The sequence below is a fragment of the Mustela nigripes genome, chromosome 16, assembly GCF_022355385.1.
Source record: "Mustela nigripes isolate SB6536 chromosome 16, MUSNIG.SB6536, whole genome shotgun sequence".
Taxonomy (NCBI): domain Eukaryota; kingdom Metazoa; phylum Chordata; class Mammalia; order Carnivora; family Mustelidae; genus Mustela; species Mustela nigripes.
This window is the reverse complement of record NC_081572.1, coordinates 55442177-55459186: the sequence shown is the minus strand read 5'-3', so window position 1 is coordinate 55459186 and position 17010 is coordinate 55442177. Positions and strand designations below refer to the sequence as shown.

Below are 17010 nucleotides of genomic sequence, written 5' to 3'. Positions count from 1 at the left end.
TGGCTCTCAGGAGGTGCTCAGCCTGCTGGGTCCTTTCCTGGCTGGTGGATCCTTTTGTCTCTCCTCTTGGTCCCTGGCTACCTTCCTGGTTCTGGGGCATTCTGGGTCCCTGCTTGGTTTGTCCCCCCGCCAGTCTCCCGACCCCAGCTGCACTCCTGCTTTATTTCCCCACCCACGACCATGACCCTGGGGCCTCTGGAGAGCTGGATGGGGTGGGAGTAATGGCTGAGTCCATGGGAGCTGGACCATCTGGATTTCAATCCTGGCTTGATATTGTCCTATAGCTTGGTGTCTCTGTGCCTCACTTATGCCGTCTGTAAGGTGGGGATGATGGTAACAGTAGCACCTGAGAACAGATTTGGGGAAGGACTGAGTTAATGATTGAGTGCTGAGGTCAGTTCCCGGCATGCAGTGAACACCCGAGAAATGTCCATCCTTTTCAGCCCAGGCCCTTCCTCTGCTCTCCAGACACCACTCCTGAGTGTCCTTGCCAGCTGCTCTCCTGCTCTCCTGCTGCCCCTTCTCAGAGCCTCCCCCCACCCCAGCCCCCATGGCCTGCAGCTGGTAGGGCCCAGAAACTCCACCAGGTACGTGCTCAGGCCACCCCCTTGTGTGCATCTCATATCACACACATTCCAGGGTCTAGGATGTCATTTTCTAGGGACCCTGATCCCCGAGGGCTGGAGACAGAGGTAAAGTGATGGATGTAGGGGACGGAGGGCTATGGGGCGTCATGAGTCGGCCAAAGCTGCTGGAACCGAAGAAGCAATAAAACACTGCGTGTCTGTGCAGACCCAGAGCTGTCCTTTCTTTTCCCCTCTAAGGACAGAGCGAGCCAGGGCAGGCAGAAAGTCAAGGACATGGTGAGCCTGGTGGGGGCAGGGGGACAGTAGAAGAGGGTCAGGCTTTAAGGCCTGGAGAAGCAGAAGAGGCTGGACCAGGAGCCAAAGAAGAAAGGCTTACGAGGCAGAAGGAGGCCACGGGGGTCTTGGGAGCTGCACTGCCACCCACCATGCTTGGTCTCCTACGTTCATTGGGACATGGACAGGCTGACCTCCAGGTAGCCGCCTGCCTTAGCCCTGCCCGCTGAGTCATTCCGGAAGGTTCTTTTCCCTATCTCTTTTTGGTCTCAATATTGGGCTTGTGGGGAAAGGAAGAGTCGGGAGCTTTTCTGCTCTGCCTGCTGTGTTAGCCTCTCAGCATGGGGCTCTCAGCTTCTGCCAGGCACCCAAGGACCCTCGTGGGAAACCCCCACCATTCCCTTTCTCCCCCTCCTTCCCCACCCAGGCTGCTTGGAAGGGCATGTGGTAAAGGGGTGCATTTTAGAGGAAAGAATTAGTGGATATGATCTTAGAACTCCTGGTGGATGGAACAGAAAGAAAACACAGCAGACACCAGGGAATAGAATACAATTCAACATTACATCCATCTTTGGGACTCAGAGTAAATCACAGTCTCCCAAACAGAATAGCTACGGGGCAGAATAATACAGTCCACTTCGCAGAACACGGGGATGCTGGTCCTGTCCTCCAATCCACAGGTGCCAAAGGAGTCGTGGTGGTGAAGTTTTTTTTTTTTTTTTTTTCTCCCAGAAATGAGGCATATGGTCTGGGCTAAATTTACAGGGCAAGCCCATCCGTACCCCAGTCTCCTGTGTGGCAACGGTCTTTGGCAAAAGTCCCTCTGCGTGATGCTGGCATGCTCCTTGGTCCACACGCATATGGGGGATCCCAGTGGGGATGAATGAGGCTTGGAGAGCTTTCCAAAATCATCTTTCTTCCTGAGACACTAGCTGCAGGGGGCAGGGTGTATGGGCAAGCATTAGTGGAAACCACAAGGGGAATCCAGACCTTGGGTACCTTCTAGAGTCATGTCTTTCCCCAAACTTCCTTCCAGCAAGATATCCATGGGCCCTTCTACCACAGCTGCGCTTGGACCACAAGCTTGTGGGCAGATGACATGAGACCCAGGGGTCATGCGTTCCCAGGGAGCTCGCTGGGAGCCCACCCCGTTTGCTCCTGTCCCAGAAAGCACCAGGAATGTAAGAGTGATATTATAGGACCAGTATGGAATCGGTGTTCATGTTAGGGAAAGGGGAATGATCTATAAGCCCAACCACTTGAGGCATCAGAGCTACAGTTAGTGACGAAGGCCTTGCAACACCCACCCCCTGGATTGGTCTTGACCACCTTTGCACGGGAGACAGTTTAGCTCGAAGACCCAGCTACAACTGTTTGGATGACAGACATGGTCATTTTGGGTGAAGTTCAAAAGCCACAGGTTCCCCCAAACTCTGGCTTCTTAGAGGGGATGGGTCGGGGGTGTGTCCTGTCATAGGTACCTGCCTCCATGGAATTTCCCATGATGCAGAGGGAACTAGGTGAGGTTCTGACTCTGCATGGGGAACCACCAGGAGAAGGAGAGGTTGCCATGGTGACAGGGGAGGCGGGCCCAGAAGCACCAGGGAAGGAAGGCAGCTCAAGCCAACGGTGATTCTAGAGCAGGATGCCCTCCGTTCACACCTCATTATCTATCAGTGCACTCCACTGGGCCTCTGGCATGGCCTAGGGCAGCCTCTGGGTCTGTCACCCCAGAGCCTCTGGTTGCTACTGGAAGCGCCAGGTTCTGGGAGCACTTACCCCATGGGTGCTCTCTGCTTGGGGGGGGGGGGAGTCCCCTGGAAACTCCCTTCCAGTCCATGACCTCAGTGTGGTCCCCAAAGACAGGGAGAGGCTGCACTCTGGCAAGTGGGAAGCAGGAAGGAGAGGGGAAGTCGTTATGCAGTTTCCTAATTGTGTTACGTGCCCCCCCAAACTTCTGTATGGCAATTCCTGCTGCCCCAAATCCTTCCACCTTTATCCCCTTTGCTAGCTCTTATCTTTCCTTTTGTTTCTCAGTTCAGAGGACACAGTCTCTGTCCTCTCCCCAGTCTGGGTGAGATGTCCCGCTGCGTTTCCACACCTGCTGCCTTTCCCCCATAGAGCGCTCAGCGGGTCGTCCAATGGCCCCTCGGCCTTTATGTCTCACTTTGGAAAAAAGACGAGAGCACAGACCTTGTTTGGCCCATTTCCCTCCCAGGGCCTGGCCCCGAGTCAGGCACCCCATCAATGTTTGCTTGTTTGATGGGTAGGGGTGGGGAAAGCAGATAAGGTTTTCTGAAACAAATCCTATCTCTGGAAACCCACAGACCATTCAAATGCGGCATGCGATCTTGGCTTTGGTTCTCCATGCAGGTAAAGAGAGAAAAATCTTACAGAACCCGCTGCAGTCTTCCTCTTGCTGCTCTAGAATTGGGGGTGGAGGTGCAGGTAGGGGGCAGGAAGAAGTTAGGGCAACATGCACTTGTCCATGGCTAATTGTCAAGTTCAGAGGGGAGAACAGTCAACGAGAAGATATTAGAAGGTCAAACTCTGGCACCCCAGCCCACCCCGATGGTCTCTGGCATAAATACTGTGTAACTTGGAGTTAAATGTCCCCCGCTGGTTGACTCCCAGAGCTTTCTCCAGGGGGGAATGTGCCTTCTTGGAAAGGGTTTCTCCCCAGACACCCTCCACTGTTCCCTCTTTGGAATGTTTCACACTGGTGACTTGTCCCTCGAGATGCAGATCAGTATCTTGCCCACTGAGGGAGCTGGGGCTGGCCACCCCAGGGAGCCAGAAGCCAGTCTTCCCTCTCTTCTGTGAAGGGCCTCCGTGGTTCAGTTTGGGTTCTAGAAGGATGTAGACGGGGAGTCTAGCTCAGACACTCTAATGTGTGTAAACATGAGGTTCACCTTGGGACACAACTTCGCCCCAGGAACTTCCCAGCATGCATAGCACTTGGCAGAGAGAGTTCGATGAGTGGCACCTAGATGCAGGAGTGGGGAATGAACCACGAAAGGGGACGGCTGTGGCCAGCGTCAAGGGAGGCATAGCAATATCAGAAAGACGAAATGAGATGGAGCCTGCAGCGCTCCCCAGCTGCATGTGGATCCCTGAGCTCTTTCCCAGAGGGCCAGGAAAAGGCTTTGCCTGTCTGTCTTATGGCTAAACCCCCTCCACCACCACCACCTCCACCAAGAAGATGGGGAATGTTGGACGTTGCAAATCTCCTCCCGGGCGAGGCAGCAGGGTGACGAGGAGAAGAGAAAGTGAGGCCACCATCAGCGATTCAGGAAGAAGGACTTGAGAGTCTGGAAGAAAACTGACTTCTGTTTCTGCTTCTGTTTCTTCTTGATGATGGGCACCCACACCAGCCCGCACACCAGCATCATGAGTCCCAGAGACAGGAAGGCAGGCCCTATCATCTTAAGGACCTTAAGGCTGTTGACACCCAGCTTCAGGGTGTAGGCCAAGCAGGTGATGACCACACCGAAGAGGAGGATGGCGCCGCCCACCGACATGATAATGATGGGTTTGCGGTAGATTTCCCACTTACTCCGGGGGGTGGCGGTCCACACCGACTCGCTTCTGGAGCTGATGCACAGGGAGCTGGCTGTCTGGCTGGGCAGCAGGTCCTTGGACTCTGGAGACTTCTCATCGACCTCCGGGGCCTTGGGGAGAGCCTCCATCGTCATGGCTCCACGGGACTGGGCACCTGGCACCCGCAACACTTAGAAACCAGGGTGAAGCCCAAGGAGTCCCCACACGCCCTTCCTGTTCTCAGCATCCGTCTCTGGTCTGGCTCTCAGTGGAGGGCGACACTGGGTTTTGTGCTGAAGCCAAACAGAAAGTCAGATGAGATCCACATAAATAAGAAACCACTCACTGGCATTGGCACGTTTCTTTGTTTTTTCTTGTGGGAGATAAATATTGCAGCATTCAAATCAACTGCTTTTAGTATTTAAAACAGGGAACAGGGGTACCTCTTTAAAAAAAAAAAAAAGCAAAAGCTGTGTTTTTGCGAATAGCACCTTATTTTCAGACTCAACGACTTTCTAGCTGTATGACTTGAATGAGTTACTTAACGTCTCTATGCCTCAGCTTTCTTATCTATAAAATGGGGATAACAGTACTACCCATGTCCAGCTGCCAGAGGCTGGATTTGAACCCGTTCTGTTCTTGCTCTCGTCCTTACCGTGTGGAGGCCATCCTTCAGCCCAGCCCAGGATTTTATGTGCTTTTCAGCCAGGGGCATGCCCCGGGTTCAGAGTGTGACCTTTGAATATCTAAGTGCCCCCTTGCCCTGTCCTCTGTGGCGATGACATCAGGTCAATCTCAGGCCTGTAAAGGTATGGATTCTAGCCGGTGACCTCCTCCGACTTCTCATCTGAGCCCGTCCGTGTACCTCTCAGTCACCAGAGCCCTGTCTTCCCCTGGTACTTTCTGCATGTGGGAGGAAGGCGAGGCTGTAGAGAGCCCCGGTCCGCTTCCCAGAGGTCCTCACCGACTCCCGGGCCCGAGGCATCATCCTTGACTTGTGTCCAGAAGGTCTGGCCTGGTGCACCCCAGAGATGCTGCCTGCCTTTCAGTGAGCGAGCAAGTGAACGAACACGGGACTATCCTTTCTGCCTCCTCCCTCACGGTGGTCCCGAGCATGAATTCAGCATTTTTTACAACACTGTTTGGACGGGTTCTTCCTGGCGGAGGCTGGTGCCTCCCTGGGTTAAGCTCTGGGACCCTGCCGGCCACACTCTCCTCCTGTGTCCCCAGGCCACAGACTCTCCCACTGTTCTCTGCAGGGCCCTGCCTGCCTGCCCAGAATGACTGTCCTCAAGCAACACTCTCTCCAGCCTCTGCTCTGTCTCCCTCCTCTCATGAACTGCCTTGCGTCCTCGGCTTCTGGTCCTTCCGTCCTCCAGGAACCCCGAGGCTCTTCCTCTGACCGCCTCTCTTCGGGCCCCACCCAAATCAGATTGCTTTCCAAGAGCCAGAAGTGTATCGGGGAAGGGGGGCAACTCATCCCAGTCACAGTGGCCTCCCCCAGTGCCCCAAATGGAGTGAGTCAGACCCAAATATGGAGAGGACGGTGCAAGTCTGGCCCCTGGGTGAAGGGTAGCCTGGGATCGAGGAGATGGCTCCCGGAGCACCCTGGAACCTGCTGGTTCTTCTTTACCAAGGCTCTCCCATGGGAAGCTGGGTCCCGGAGTGAAAGGTTTCTCCCCCAACATTTCCCACCATGTTCATTCCAAACTTGATCGCTCACTCCCACCCTCCTCCACCCCGCAGCAGCTCAGGCTTAAACCACTTCCTCCAGCCGTAACGCCCCCCCACCCCCACCCCTTTCCAGAACAAGCAGTTACAGACCCGTCCCCTTTGACATGGAGGAAATGGGAATCGTAACAGGGCCGTGCCTTCAGAAGGTGAATACTCATGCTCCTGGACACTCATCTAGAGAGAAGATATTTGGGTCTCGGCTTCCAAAGACTTCGAAGAACCGATGGGCTTTTGTGAGTACAGGGACACAGGTGTTTGCTGCTGCCCCTGGGATCCTGTGGACCATTTGCATAAGCCAAAGGCCCTTTGTAAAGTGATCTCTCCCCTTGCCCGCCCTACTGCGAGCTGGGGGCAAAGGAGGGATCACGGAGCCTGATGTGAGGTCCTGGGGGTCGGGGACTTACACTGGTTTTTGCCACCTAGTTTTTTCTGTGGATGTTCTGACATCTCCAGTAGGATCCACCCCCCCACCCTGCAACCTCTGGGTGGTCCTTTCTACCGCTTGGCAGTGGAGACCCAGGGCAGAAGGACTTGTTGCCTTGTGATGCTGGGGGTGTTGGCAGGGAGAAGGAGGAATGCAGAGATTCTCAGTCTTGTCGGAGGTGGCTTGGATGGAGAAGGACCTGTTCCCATGAGAGGTCCTGTCTGGGTGGGAGGTGTCCTCTGCCTCCCCTGCAGGAACTATGCTGCTGGAGGCACGGATCATGGCCACAGGTCCTGGAGTGGGGCGGGGAGCTCACAGCACCATGCACATCTGGAGGCAGGGGTGGGGGGAGGTTGGGGAGCTCACGGGGTGGAAGTACCAAGCACATGCTCTTTGGCCCTGCAGGGAAGTCACTTGTCTATTCCCATTTTCTAAGGGCAAAGACAGGCACTGTGAGAGTGAGGAGCACGGCCAGGGCCTCACCGAATGTCCCGTGCAGCTGTGCTGGGGTTCACACCAAGGTCTTTGGACTTAAAAGCTCTGCGCACCAGATCGGGCTGGTCTGAATGTGGCCTGAGCGCCCTTCAACAAGGAGACTCTGAATTTTTCACTCTGGGGCTCCACCCGCCCACCCGACATGTAACTTCTCACGGAATATGGAGGCATGTCAGGAAGTAGTTCTACAGGGATTCCCTGTGCGATAGAGAAACACGAGCACGGTGGTCGGTTTTTCATACTCAGTTTTTCAACGACTCAATTTAAAGGACAATCTCATTCTGAGACACTGGTCTGTCTGTCTTTCTTTCTTTTTTCTTTTTTGGCTTTGAAATATTCCTGATTTTATGAAATGACCGTGATGGGAAGAGGATGGTTGGTTTCGTTAGTATCTGTCCCTGGCAAGGCAGAAGTTGGTCAGCTGATGTAGATGTCTGTCTGTCTCTCATCTGTCTATCTAAACTGTGATGGCTCATGAAATCTCCAAGAACGGGAACCTTTCATTTAGTTGACTTACTTAGGAGGCGATGTGGGTCTTGGCACAGTCACGGGACAGGCAGGGCTTCCGAGAAAAATCACTCCTTCATGATGCCGGCAAGTCCGCGGGCTTATCTGCGGTATCTGTGTGTGATGACGGGAAGATCTAAGTTCCTGACATCAGACGGACCACAGCGTGAAGTGAGTTTACCTGAGCTGTGGGACCCTGGGCCGCTCTGTGAACACCGGAGGCTTACTAGCCCCCAACTAAAATAAGAGAATACAACATCTGTCCCACTGGACTGTGAGGACCGTCACATTCCATAGCACTGCAGCCTTGTGTAACAGAGGTGTTCCAGACAGGGCCATGATGATGATGATGATGATGATAATTATAATTATTATAATTATAATTATAATGTTATAAATGTTAATAATATATATTATTAATATTGTAATATAACATATTACAACATTATTAATATATAATATTATATATTATATATAAATAATACAATAATAATAATAATTATTATTATTATTGTTATTTTTGTCCCTGTTTTCTCATCTGTAAAATGAGGAATTTGGGGTAAGGGACTTCTAAAATCCTCTTAGATCAGTCCACCGGTGGTGACCCAGACCTCAATTCTGAGACTCCGGGCTGCCTGACAATCCCCAAGTCAGGGTGCTACGAGTTGTATAACACTTTATTCAAGTCCTAAAATATTCTCTATTTTTTCCAGGATCAGGGTTTCTCAGCGGCAGTACTATTGGGGCGGGGTCATTCTGTTGTAGGGAGGCTGTCCTGTGCATTGTAGGAGAGTGTGTTAATGGCTTTGACCTTTGCCCACCAGATGCCAGTAACACCACCACCTCCTCCGGTCATGATGATCAAAAAATGTCTCCGGCAATTGCCAGATGTCCCCTGTGTGTGGTGGGGGAGGGGGAAATCAATCTGGTGTGGACCGCAGCCCCACACCAGCTTGTCCTTCCTGCCTAGCTTGCAGCTGCCCGAGGGCCAAGGCCGAGCTGACTCATCCTCCAAGGGGGGCCTCCCTTCTGGTCCTTGGCAGGCTCTCCAAGGGCCTGGCCCCCTGCTGTAGCTGCGTGAGGGACCAGGGGACATCTGGGGAGCTGAGCCAGCCCGGTGAGAACAATTTCCAGGTTGGGATTAAGTTCCTGGGGGCTTGATCCGTACATCTCAGAGGCTCCCTCACTCCCAGCAGTGGGTTGACTGGTCCACCCAGCACGTCAGAATGTGACCTTATTCGGATTAGAGGCGTTGGCAAGTAGAAGGAAGGCAGGGGTCTCCAGCCCAGGTCTTCCTCAAGTAGACCGGTCCAATGACCGTGTCCTTATAAGAGAAAGGAGAGGAGAATGTGACATACAGAGGGGAAACCCTGCTGAAGATGGAGACAGAGGCTGAACCGATGCCCCTACGAGCCAAGGAGAGCCGAGGATTTCCAGCCGCTGCCAGAAGCTAGGAGGGCGGCACGGCCCGGTTCTCCCTCAGAGCTTCTAGAAGGAACCAGCTCTAAGGATTGCTCAATTTTTGGACTCTGCCCTCCCAAACCATAAGAGAATAAACTTCTTTGTCTTCAGTGACTGCATCTGTCGGAATTTGTTACAGCGAAACCGAACACACCTGACTCTTTTTAACGTCCCGGACACCTCAGTGGTGGACAGGTACTGAGGCCCGGAGGCTGGGCCTGTGGGGGAGAAGGCGGAAGGAAGGAAGGAAAGCCGGAGGTCGGGCCTCCTGGACTCCCCAAGATTTGAATATGGGCTCAGCCCTCGGGGCAGCCATTTGAGAAGAGAGGGATGAATCCCTCTCCCCCAGAGGCCACATTTGGAGGGTCCGGAGGCGGACTTAGAGGACGGAGACTGTAGCTCACAGCTGGGGTTGGGCAGGCCAAGATGGCGCCCTGGTCTGGGACCCCACAGCCACGAGAAGGAAAGGGGGACAGCCCTGAGCCTGAACGGGCACCCATGTCCAAACAGGACACCAACCACGAGTGGCCAGGCAAACTGCCATTTACATAAAACCCCCATTTACATAAAATGAGATTCCATTTACATCAAATTCAAAATCTGTGCTCCTTCAATGAGGAGAGCGGTTGCCTTTAGTGGGGGTGTGGGTGGGGACACGTTGGACACTTCTGGGGGGCTCTAACGTTCTGTTTCTCGATCTGCTACAGCTGCTTCCATGGGCGTGTCCCGTTCGTGCCAGAGACTCGCCGCCGGAGGACTTTCTTTCTGGGTGGAGGTTAAACGGCAATCAAATATGTAAACAAAGGTAATTGAAAGGTCGAACTAAACGCAACATGGTCCCTTTTTCTGGATTCTGACTAGAACAGACCGACTGGACAAAGACATCTGGGCATAATTTTAAGGAAGTCAGAATTTGGATTGGGGATTAGATGACACCAAGAATTTAACATTTGTATTTGGAATGATAACGATCCCGGGGACACCAAAGAAAATGTCTTCACGACACGGAGCTAAGGCTTGAAACAACATAACAGGGAAGAAATGCCGTGATGCTGTGATTCACATGAAGACCTCCGACTCCGGCCAGAGGCAGGTTGACACGATGCTCAGTGACAGCAAAGCCGGGTGGTGGAAACACGGACGTTCACTGTGATTACTGTCTCGACTTCTATGTACGTCTGCAAATGCTTCTAGTAATGGGGAACGGAATATACAGACAATGGCCAGACCATGTCTAAAGCCAGAACTCTGAAGGGCACCTGGCGGGCTCAGCTAGTGGCTGATGAACCCCAGGTTGAAGGTTCGAGCCCCATGTGGGGAGTGGAGACTACTTAAAAAAACAGAACTCGGACACACACACACACACACACACACACACACACCAGTCTGCAGGAACCAGCCCAGGAAGCCAGCCTGCTATGTATAAGTCTGGCTTTTAGGAAATCGGACCACTGTCTCCCAAAACCAGGCTAGACACCGAGGACAGCTGCCTTTTGACGAAGCAATTCCTTGGGGGAAAAGAAAGTCCTTTCGACAGGTGTCGATGGGGCGACTGATGTTCTACTGGGAAAAAGTGAAACCTGACCCCCGCCTCACGGCATCCACCCAAGAATTAATTCAGACGGATCACAGGCATAACCTGGACATAAAAGCGAGAACGAGGACGATTTTCGGAGGAAACAGAGAGGAATACCGTTGTGACCCACAGGCAGGCGAACTTCCTCAGGACAGAGTAGGCAGTAAGCAAACGTGAAAACAAAAACAATTAAGTAAGATTTCGTCTTCATTGGAAACTCCTGGCTCATTAAAGGCTCCTAAGAAGAGATGAACAGGCAAACTACAGGCTGGGAGAAAAGATTTTGCAAAAATAGGTATTTGTCAAAGGATTTGTATCTGGAACACAGGAAGAACTACATCTGATGGGTAAAACCATTCACCAGCCTAATTTTTTAAAATGCGCAAGAGGCTTAGACAGACCATCCCAAAGGAAGATGAAAGCGCGGACAAGATGCTTGACAGGGATACTCAACAGGGAGATGCAAATCAAGACCACAAGGAAATGTAGTTGGACGCCCACTAGAATGAGCAATGTTTACAAATCTCACAAAACAGGGCGCCTGGGTGGTCAGTCGGTGAAGTGTCTGCCTTCGGCTCAGGTCATGATCTCAGGGTCCTGAGATCGCGTCTCGTGTCGGGCTCCCTGCTCAGCGGGGCATCTGCTTCTCCTTCTGCCCCTCCTACCCGCCTCACGCGCTCTCTCTCTCAAATAAATAAAATCTTAAAAAAAAAAAAAATCTCACAAGACAAATGGTGACCCATACACTACTGGCAGAATATAAAATGGCACAAACATTTTGGGAACAGGCTTGATAGTTTCTTACAAAATTAAGCACGTGCCCACCCTTCATCCCCGGAGTTGCGCTCCTAGCTACTTATTTGTCCTGGAGACATGAAAGCCTGTGTCCACTAGTGGCTTATTTAAGAATATGCATCTAGCAGCTCTCCTGATAACAGCCCAGGCCAGAAACTCACCCAGCGGCAGATTGTAGATTCACGCAACAGAATACTAAAGCCACGAAAAGGACTGAACGACGTAAGAGAATATATGGCCACATGTATACATGGGCACACAGCCTGGAGGTCTCCCAGACACACCGGGTGAATGTATCAGAGTAACGTTATTGTCTATTTCCATTTATAGGGCCTCCTAGAAGCTTCTAAGAAGTAATCTAAGGGGACAGAACTCGAAACAGTTTTGTAGGGAAGGGAATTATGGGACGGAACTAAGGGCTTTCTCCGGGGTGGATGGAAGGGTTCCATCGTGGTATTTTTGCTGTGGGTTACATGGGAGGGGGGATTGTCTGTCTGTCCATACAACCCGCTAAGACTTGTGCATTTCCCTGCGTGCAAACTATACGCCACAGGAAAGTGACTGAAAAAACCCTAATGATTGGTGGGTTGGGTGGAGAGCTGGCGGAAAGACGGCTCCCACCAGAAAGGCAGGATGTCGCTAGTGGATCACGGGGATCCGTCGTCAGGGCGTGGGCAGGAAACACGTTACCTGGAAAATCAGAGGTGCGGGCCGGGGCGAAGTGACGCCAGGACAGGGTGGACGTGTTGTCACAGGGAGATTGGCAAAGTGAGGGAGTCACCCGGGAAAGACCGTGGAGCTGATTCTGAGATGAGGAGGAAGTTTGGGAAGGAAGAGAAGGTGCTTCTGGGAGAAACTGGAATGGGGACAGGAAATGCAGGTGAGCGATGGAGAGAGACAGGAATTTCACCTTGTCCGCCTCGTCTCTGGAAACCTCCCGCCCTGTGAAGGTAAACACAGACGTCCTGCAAGCTGGGGGATGGGAGGTGGGGCTGGACGGAGCAAAGACTGGGTCTGGTGGCCCGAATGATCCCCTCCAGAAGGGACAGACCCCCAGGACCGTCCCTTAATATTGTTAGTGCTGGTCCGCTCACCGGCTGTGTGTTTGCCTTCACGCCCTTATTTGGAGACGCTGCCTACAGCGTGTCATTTCAGAGCTTGGCTCCTGACCTGCATTCCCCACCCCCCGCCCCGGGGGGGGGGGGGGCTACGCAGTGCTCAGCAAACAGTGCTCACCAGCACGGCCTCACTTTCCAAACCACTCCTGTGCGCCGGCCTCCGCACCCAGGGTACAAGAAAGCCAGTCTCCTGCTCTGCAGAGGAGCTCAGGGGGACGCGTGTTTCCTCCCTCCCTGCCTGTTGTGGCTTGCTCAGTGGCGTCTCCGACAAATCAGGCGAGGAGATGTCTCAGACGCCAGGGGAGAGAAGCTGCCAGAAGACCTGGGCATTTTCTCACGCTATCACATATTCATCCCCCAGTGTAGAAATGGTTTGGGGCCCCGTGCGTGTGGATTATGCAAGGTGCCGGGGCAGCAGTGAGGGTCCAAGATGATAAAGACCAAACACTTCCCCTCCAGCGTCTGAAATACACCACTTAGGGCCACTTTCTTCGCTCAGAGCACCCCTCTTCCTGCTGGTGGCTCTAGGAGGGGCCCCTGTTGTCCTCACTCCCATTTTACAGATAAGGAAACTGAGGTCCAGAGCTGCCTGGCCCCAAGCCCTGGCCTGTTATACACAGCACGGGGCTTTCTCAGGCGTGGCACCCGCCTCTCCCCAGTGCTGTCTTCCCTGCCCTCCCCCCATCAACTTCCTGCTCATCTTCACATAGGCGCTCCTATGGGGCTTTGCTGGTGGCGTTCTCCTCTGAATGTGCCAAAACTTGGTCTCTATTAGCAGGTTCGAGACGTAACTAATAAAATGACAGGGTGCCCAGGGAAATCGCAACAAATGCTTTTTTTTTTTTTTTTTGGTGCAAGAATGTGCCAACGACTGCATACACAGGACATACGCCCAAAATATTTGTTGTTATGAGAGATTCTATTTCGGTTTAAGCTGGGCAGGCAGCCTCTGCGCTCTCCAGCAAGCTCCACAAGAGACCCCTCTGTGCTGGGGCCTGGGGTTATCTGTCGGTTCCCAAGTGTCTCCTCTCTGATAGGAGCTGGGCTATTCTGGGAATTGCAAGGGACCCAAAGCAGAGCTCTGGGAGGGGAGAGGGCTCACACTGCCTTGCAGGAGGCTGGGCCCAGAGAGCCAGGTCATCCCGTGGGAGCCTCGGGGACGGAGAGCTGGCAATACAAGCATCGGAAATAACACGATGGGTTATTTCTGAGAAACACCCGCGTGCACGGGCTTTTTATGACATTCCCGAGCCCTGGAAGGTCTTGCTCTCTCTCTCTCTCTCTCCCCCCTGGAGTTGTCCCCTTACCACCCCACGCAGCCACCAGTTCCAGACACTGCCCTCCCTTGAACAAGACATGCAGCGGGTGACCCCATTCCTCTGATAAGGTGAGTGGGGCCCAGTGCCTGAGCTGATAAAGCAGAGGCCAGAGCATTTCTGAATACGCTGCCACTGCCACTCGGCCACCCCGTCTGTCACCCGCTCACGGCACTTCTAGGAAGGGAAGTTCCCCAGAGGCCACGCTCCACCCAGACCGTGCCACGCACCCCCCTCTTCCCGTCACCCAGCCAGCACCCAGACCCTGCCCAGCTCAGGTGATGGCGCCTGCTTTTCCACAGATGATTGGTCTGCCCTAGGGCTCCGTGCCTGCCCCGTTCCCCCTTGCTGAGATGAAGCCTGCCCCAGCCAGCCTGCTGTCCCTCGTTTCCCTGGCACCTGCCCTCGGCGCCTGCCACGCCTGCCTGCTGCCGGGAGCAGCAGACGCTGAGGTCTGATCTGGGATTCCCAGGAGGACAATCTGGGTGTGAGTCCCCCCCCCCCCCCCCCCCCCCCGCCGCCGCCCATGCAACACTGGGAATGGGAGGGCTGCCTGGTGCTTTGCTGTCTAGTCTTTTTGTTCCTACCTCTGCCCAGGTTTGAGACTGAGGTCCCTGCCCGGCCCTCCCCACCCCTCCCAGTGGCCAAGGGTGAAGTCTAGATGGTCTACACCTAGGGCTGAAGCCCCAGTCTGCATACAGCTTCCCCTCTACCCGGCCCTCAGCAGGGCAGCCCCCTCCTCCCCTGCCACTGGGCTGTCACCGTTCTCCCCGGGCAGTGCCTTCCAGCCTGCTGGTGGCCGGTTCTCCCCATCCCGAGGCTCGGTCCAGCATATTTGCGTTCCAATTCCAGTTTGAGACTCAGCACGCCGCGAAGCAAAGTTAAAAATCAGCCCGTTTCTCCAGGGACGTGGGAGGGCAGAGGGGACCGATCCCCTCCTTACTTACTGTCCTCAGTGTCCCAGGGGAGAGGATGGTGAACCTGGGGACCACACGCGGCTTGCATGGGAGGCGGAACCCGGCAACGAGTTTCTGTTCAAGTTCTGCATCCCAGCCAGAGAAAGCCTCCCTGGCCCCATGGAGGAGCTGATGTGCCTCTGATCCCAGCCACTGCGCGGGCTCCAGTGGGGATGAGCTCACCAGGATGTGGTCTAATGGGTTAACCCTTTGCGGGCTGCTGGCACAGGCACTCGTGATGTGGCTTTGTCTCAGCTCGGCTCCGCCACTGTTGGATAAACCTTGTGAAAAATTAATGAGACTTCTCTGCAGTCTGTCATCGAGTTTGAGTGGAGACCTGCATTAGGCTGGTGTCTTGGCAGGGCTGATTCTCCTGGCCCCGGTTCAGACATCAGGCAAGCTGGGCTTTGTGGGTTGGTGGAGTGAGTGATGGTGGTGGTGGAGATGGATGGCCAAAGGCTGGCTTTCCCAGAGGCTCTGCAGGCTCTGTCCAGCACAGGCCATGATAATGAGATCCAGGAGCCATGGTCCTTCTGGGTGGATGGAAAGGGCAGGTGGAGGCTTACTTAACGTCCTCTGTTCTGAGATGGTGGGGGTGCCTCTGGGACTTCCCGGAGCCTGTAGGTGGGCATCTCGGGTGACAAAAGGGCAGGGGCACAGTGGGGGCCTGCCCCACCCCAGGCCCAGGTGTCTCTGGACAGGAGGCAGATGTTCACCCTTGCCCTGCCTGGCTTCCCCTGTTATGCCCCTGTGGCTTTGTGTCTGACTATAATGAGAATGGAATGATGGCCCACTGGAATGGGCCATCCAGTGGGGAAGGGTCTCTACCTCTCTCACAAGCTGCTTGTAAGACATTGGGTTGTCTGTCCCCAAGGTGCCCCAAGGGGTACCCGGAAGCCAACAAAACTGCCTGGAACCCTGCCAGCCAGACTGGCCAGGGGGTGGGGGACAGTCCTTGCCACTGGTCCCAGTCCACGGAGCGGGGGGGCTTCCTCCGTGGTCTATCAGGGAGACTCCCAGGGATGTGGAAGACCAAAACAGGCAAGGGAATCTTCCATCTCTGTGGATCTCTGAACTACAAACGAATGGGAACTTCCCAGACTGCGAAGAGTCTGGAGAATCTGACCGGGAGAGATGGCAGGAGGGGTGGCGGGAACGGCACGCACTCTCTGCTCGGGGGCACGGGGGAGGGTGTCCACGGGAGCCCCAGCGGAGGCTTTCCAGGAGGTTCTGCTCTGCCGTCACCGCCTCTGCGTCTGCGCTCTCCAATCCGGGAAGAAACCCTGGAGTGAATTACCCTGCCATGCACATAATCAAATCAGTCCTGTTTTCCCCTCTGTTCAGGCTCCCATGCTTGCTGTGTGGGCCGCGGGGTGTGGCAGGTGCAGGTGGCGTCGGCATGGCCGTGGGGGAGACCGGCCCTTGCGGAGGACTTTGTCCACGTCCGCGGTAGTCCACGTTCTTGGCCTGTGTCATAGTCCACTGACTGCCCCATGGAGCCCTCTGACGTAGCTCTGTGAGGCGTGCTGCTATCCTGGTACTTGGCTTTGCACAAAGGACTTCTCTGAGCCTTGACTTCTCTGAGCCTTGACTTCTCCACTGGGCGAGTGGACGTGATCACTAGGACCTTGGAAAGCTTGTGTGGGGGTTGAATAAGCAAACAGACACAGCAAGGACTTAATGAAGGTAGCTCTGTGATATACAGAGTGTATGCGTGTATGGGATACACATATATGTACACGCATGTGTGTATGTAGGTACACATAGAAGCAATGTACATAGGTTACCATATATGCAGATGGGGGGATTGGGTCCAGGGGAAAATGTCTGGGGTGGAAGCTGCGCTGTGTTCAAGCTCGGCCCTCGTGGGACAGAAGAGGAGGGTGGGAAGCCAGCATGGTCCCTGGGCAGCTGACTCCAGCCGCCCCGGGAGGAAGGGCTACTGAGAGATTTGGGCAGCAGAAGGGGCAGAGTGAAAGTCCAGCGTTGCCTGGGGGACGGCTCTTAGCCCTCCGACCTCCATCCTGGAGCTGCCAGCCGCTGCAGTTCATCTCTGCTCCCCCTTGCCTGCTAGCCCCGTGTTCCAGGATATGACTAATGGGGTGACCGACCACCCAGGTCTGCCCAGAACGGAGGGGTCTCTGGGACACAGCGCGGGACTCCTGGGGCTCAACCAAGCCAGTGCCAAGCGAAGTAGGAAGAGCTGGCTACCCTGATAAAGGCATTTG

At 54.3% G+C, this 17010-nt stretch overlaps 1 protein-coding gene across 2 annotated transcripts; it reads right to left on the bottom strand.

Moving 5' to 3' along the window:
- Positions 1-1484: 1484 nt before the first annotated feature.
- On the bottom strand, positions 1485-14866 carry PIRT (phosphoinositide interacting regulator of transient receptor potential channels). 2 transcript variants are annotated; one of them, XM_059378428.1, is made up of 3 exons: positions 14774-14866; positions 7571-7674; positions 1485-4693 (listed from the first exon to the last, which is right to left on the bottom strand). In XM_059378428.1, exon 3 carries the CDS (start codon positions 4553-4555, stop codon positions 4142-4144), a length of 414 nt encoding a protein of 137 aa, XP_059234411.1. In that variant the 5' UTR covers positions 4556-4693; positions 7571-7674; positions 14774-14866; the 3' UTR covers positions 1485-4141. The 2 variants fall into 2 exon arrangements, with proteins under 2 accessions (XP_059234411.1, XP_059234412.1); XM_059378429.1 differs by lacking the exon at positions 7571-7674 and having other exon boundaries at positions 14774-14860.
- Between the last annotated feature and the right edge of the window lie 2144 nt (positions 14867-17010).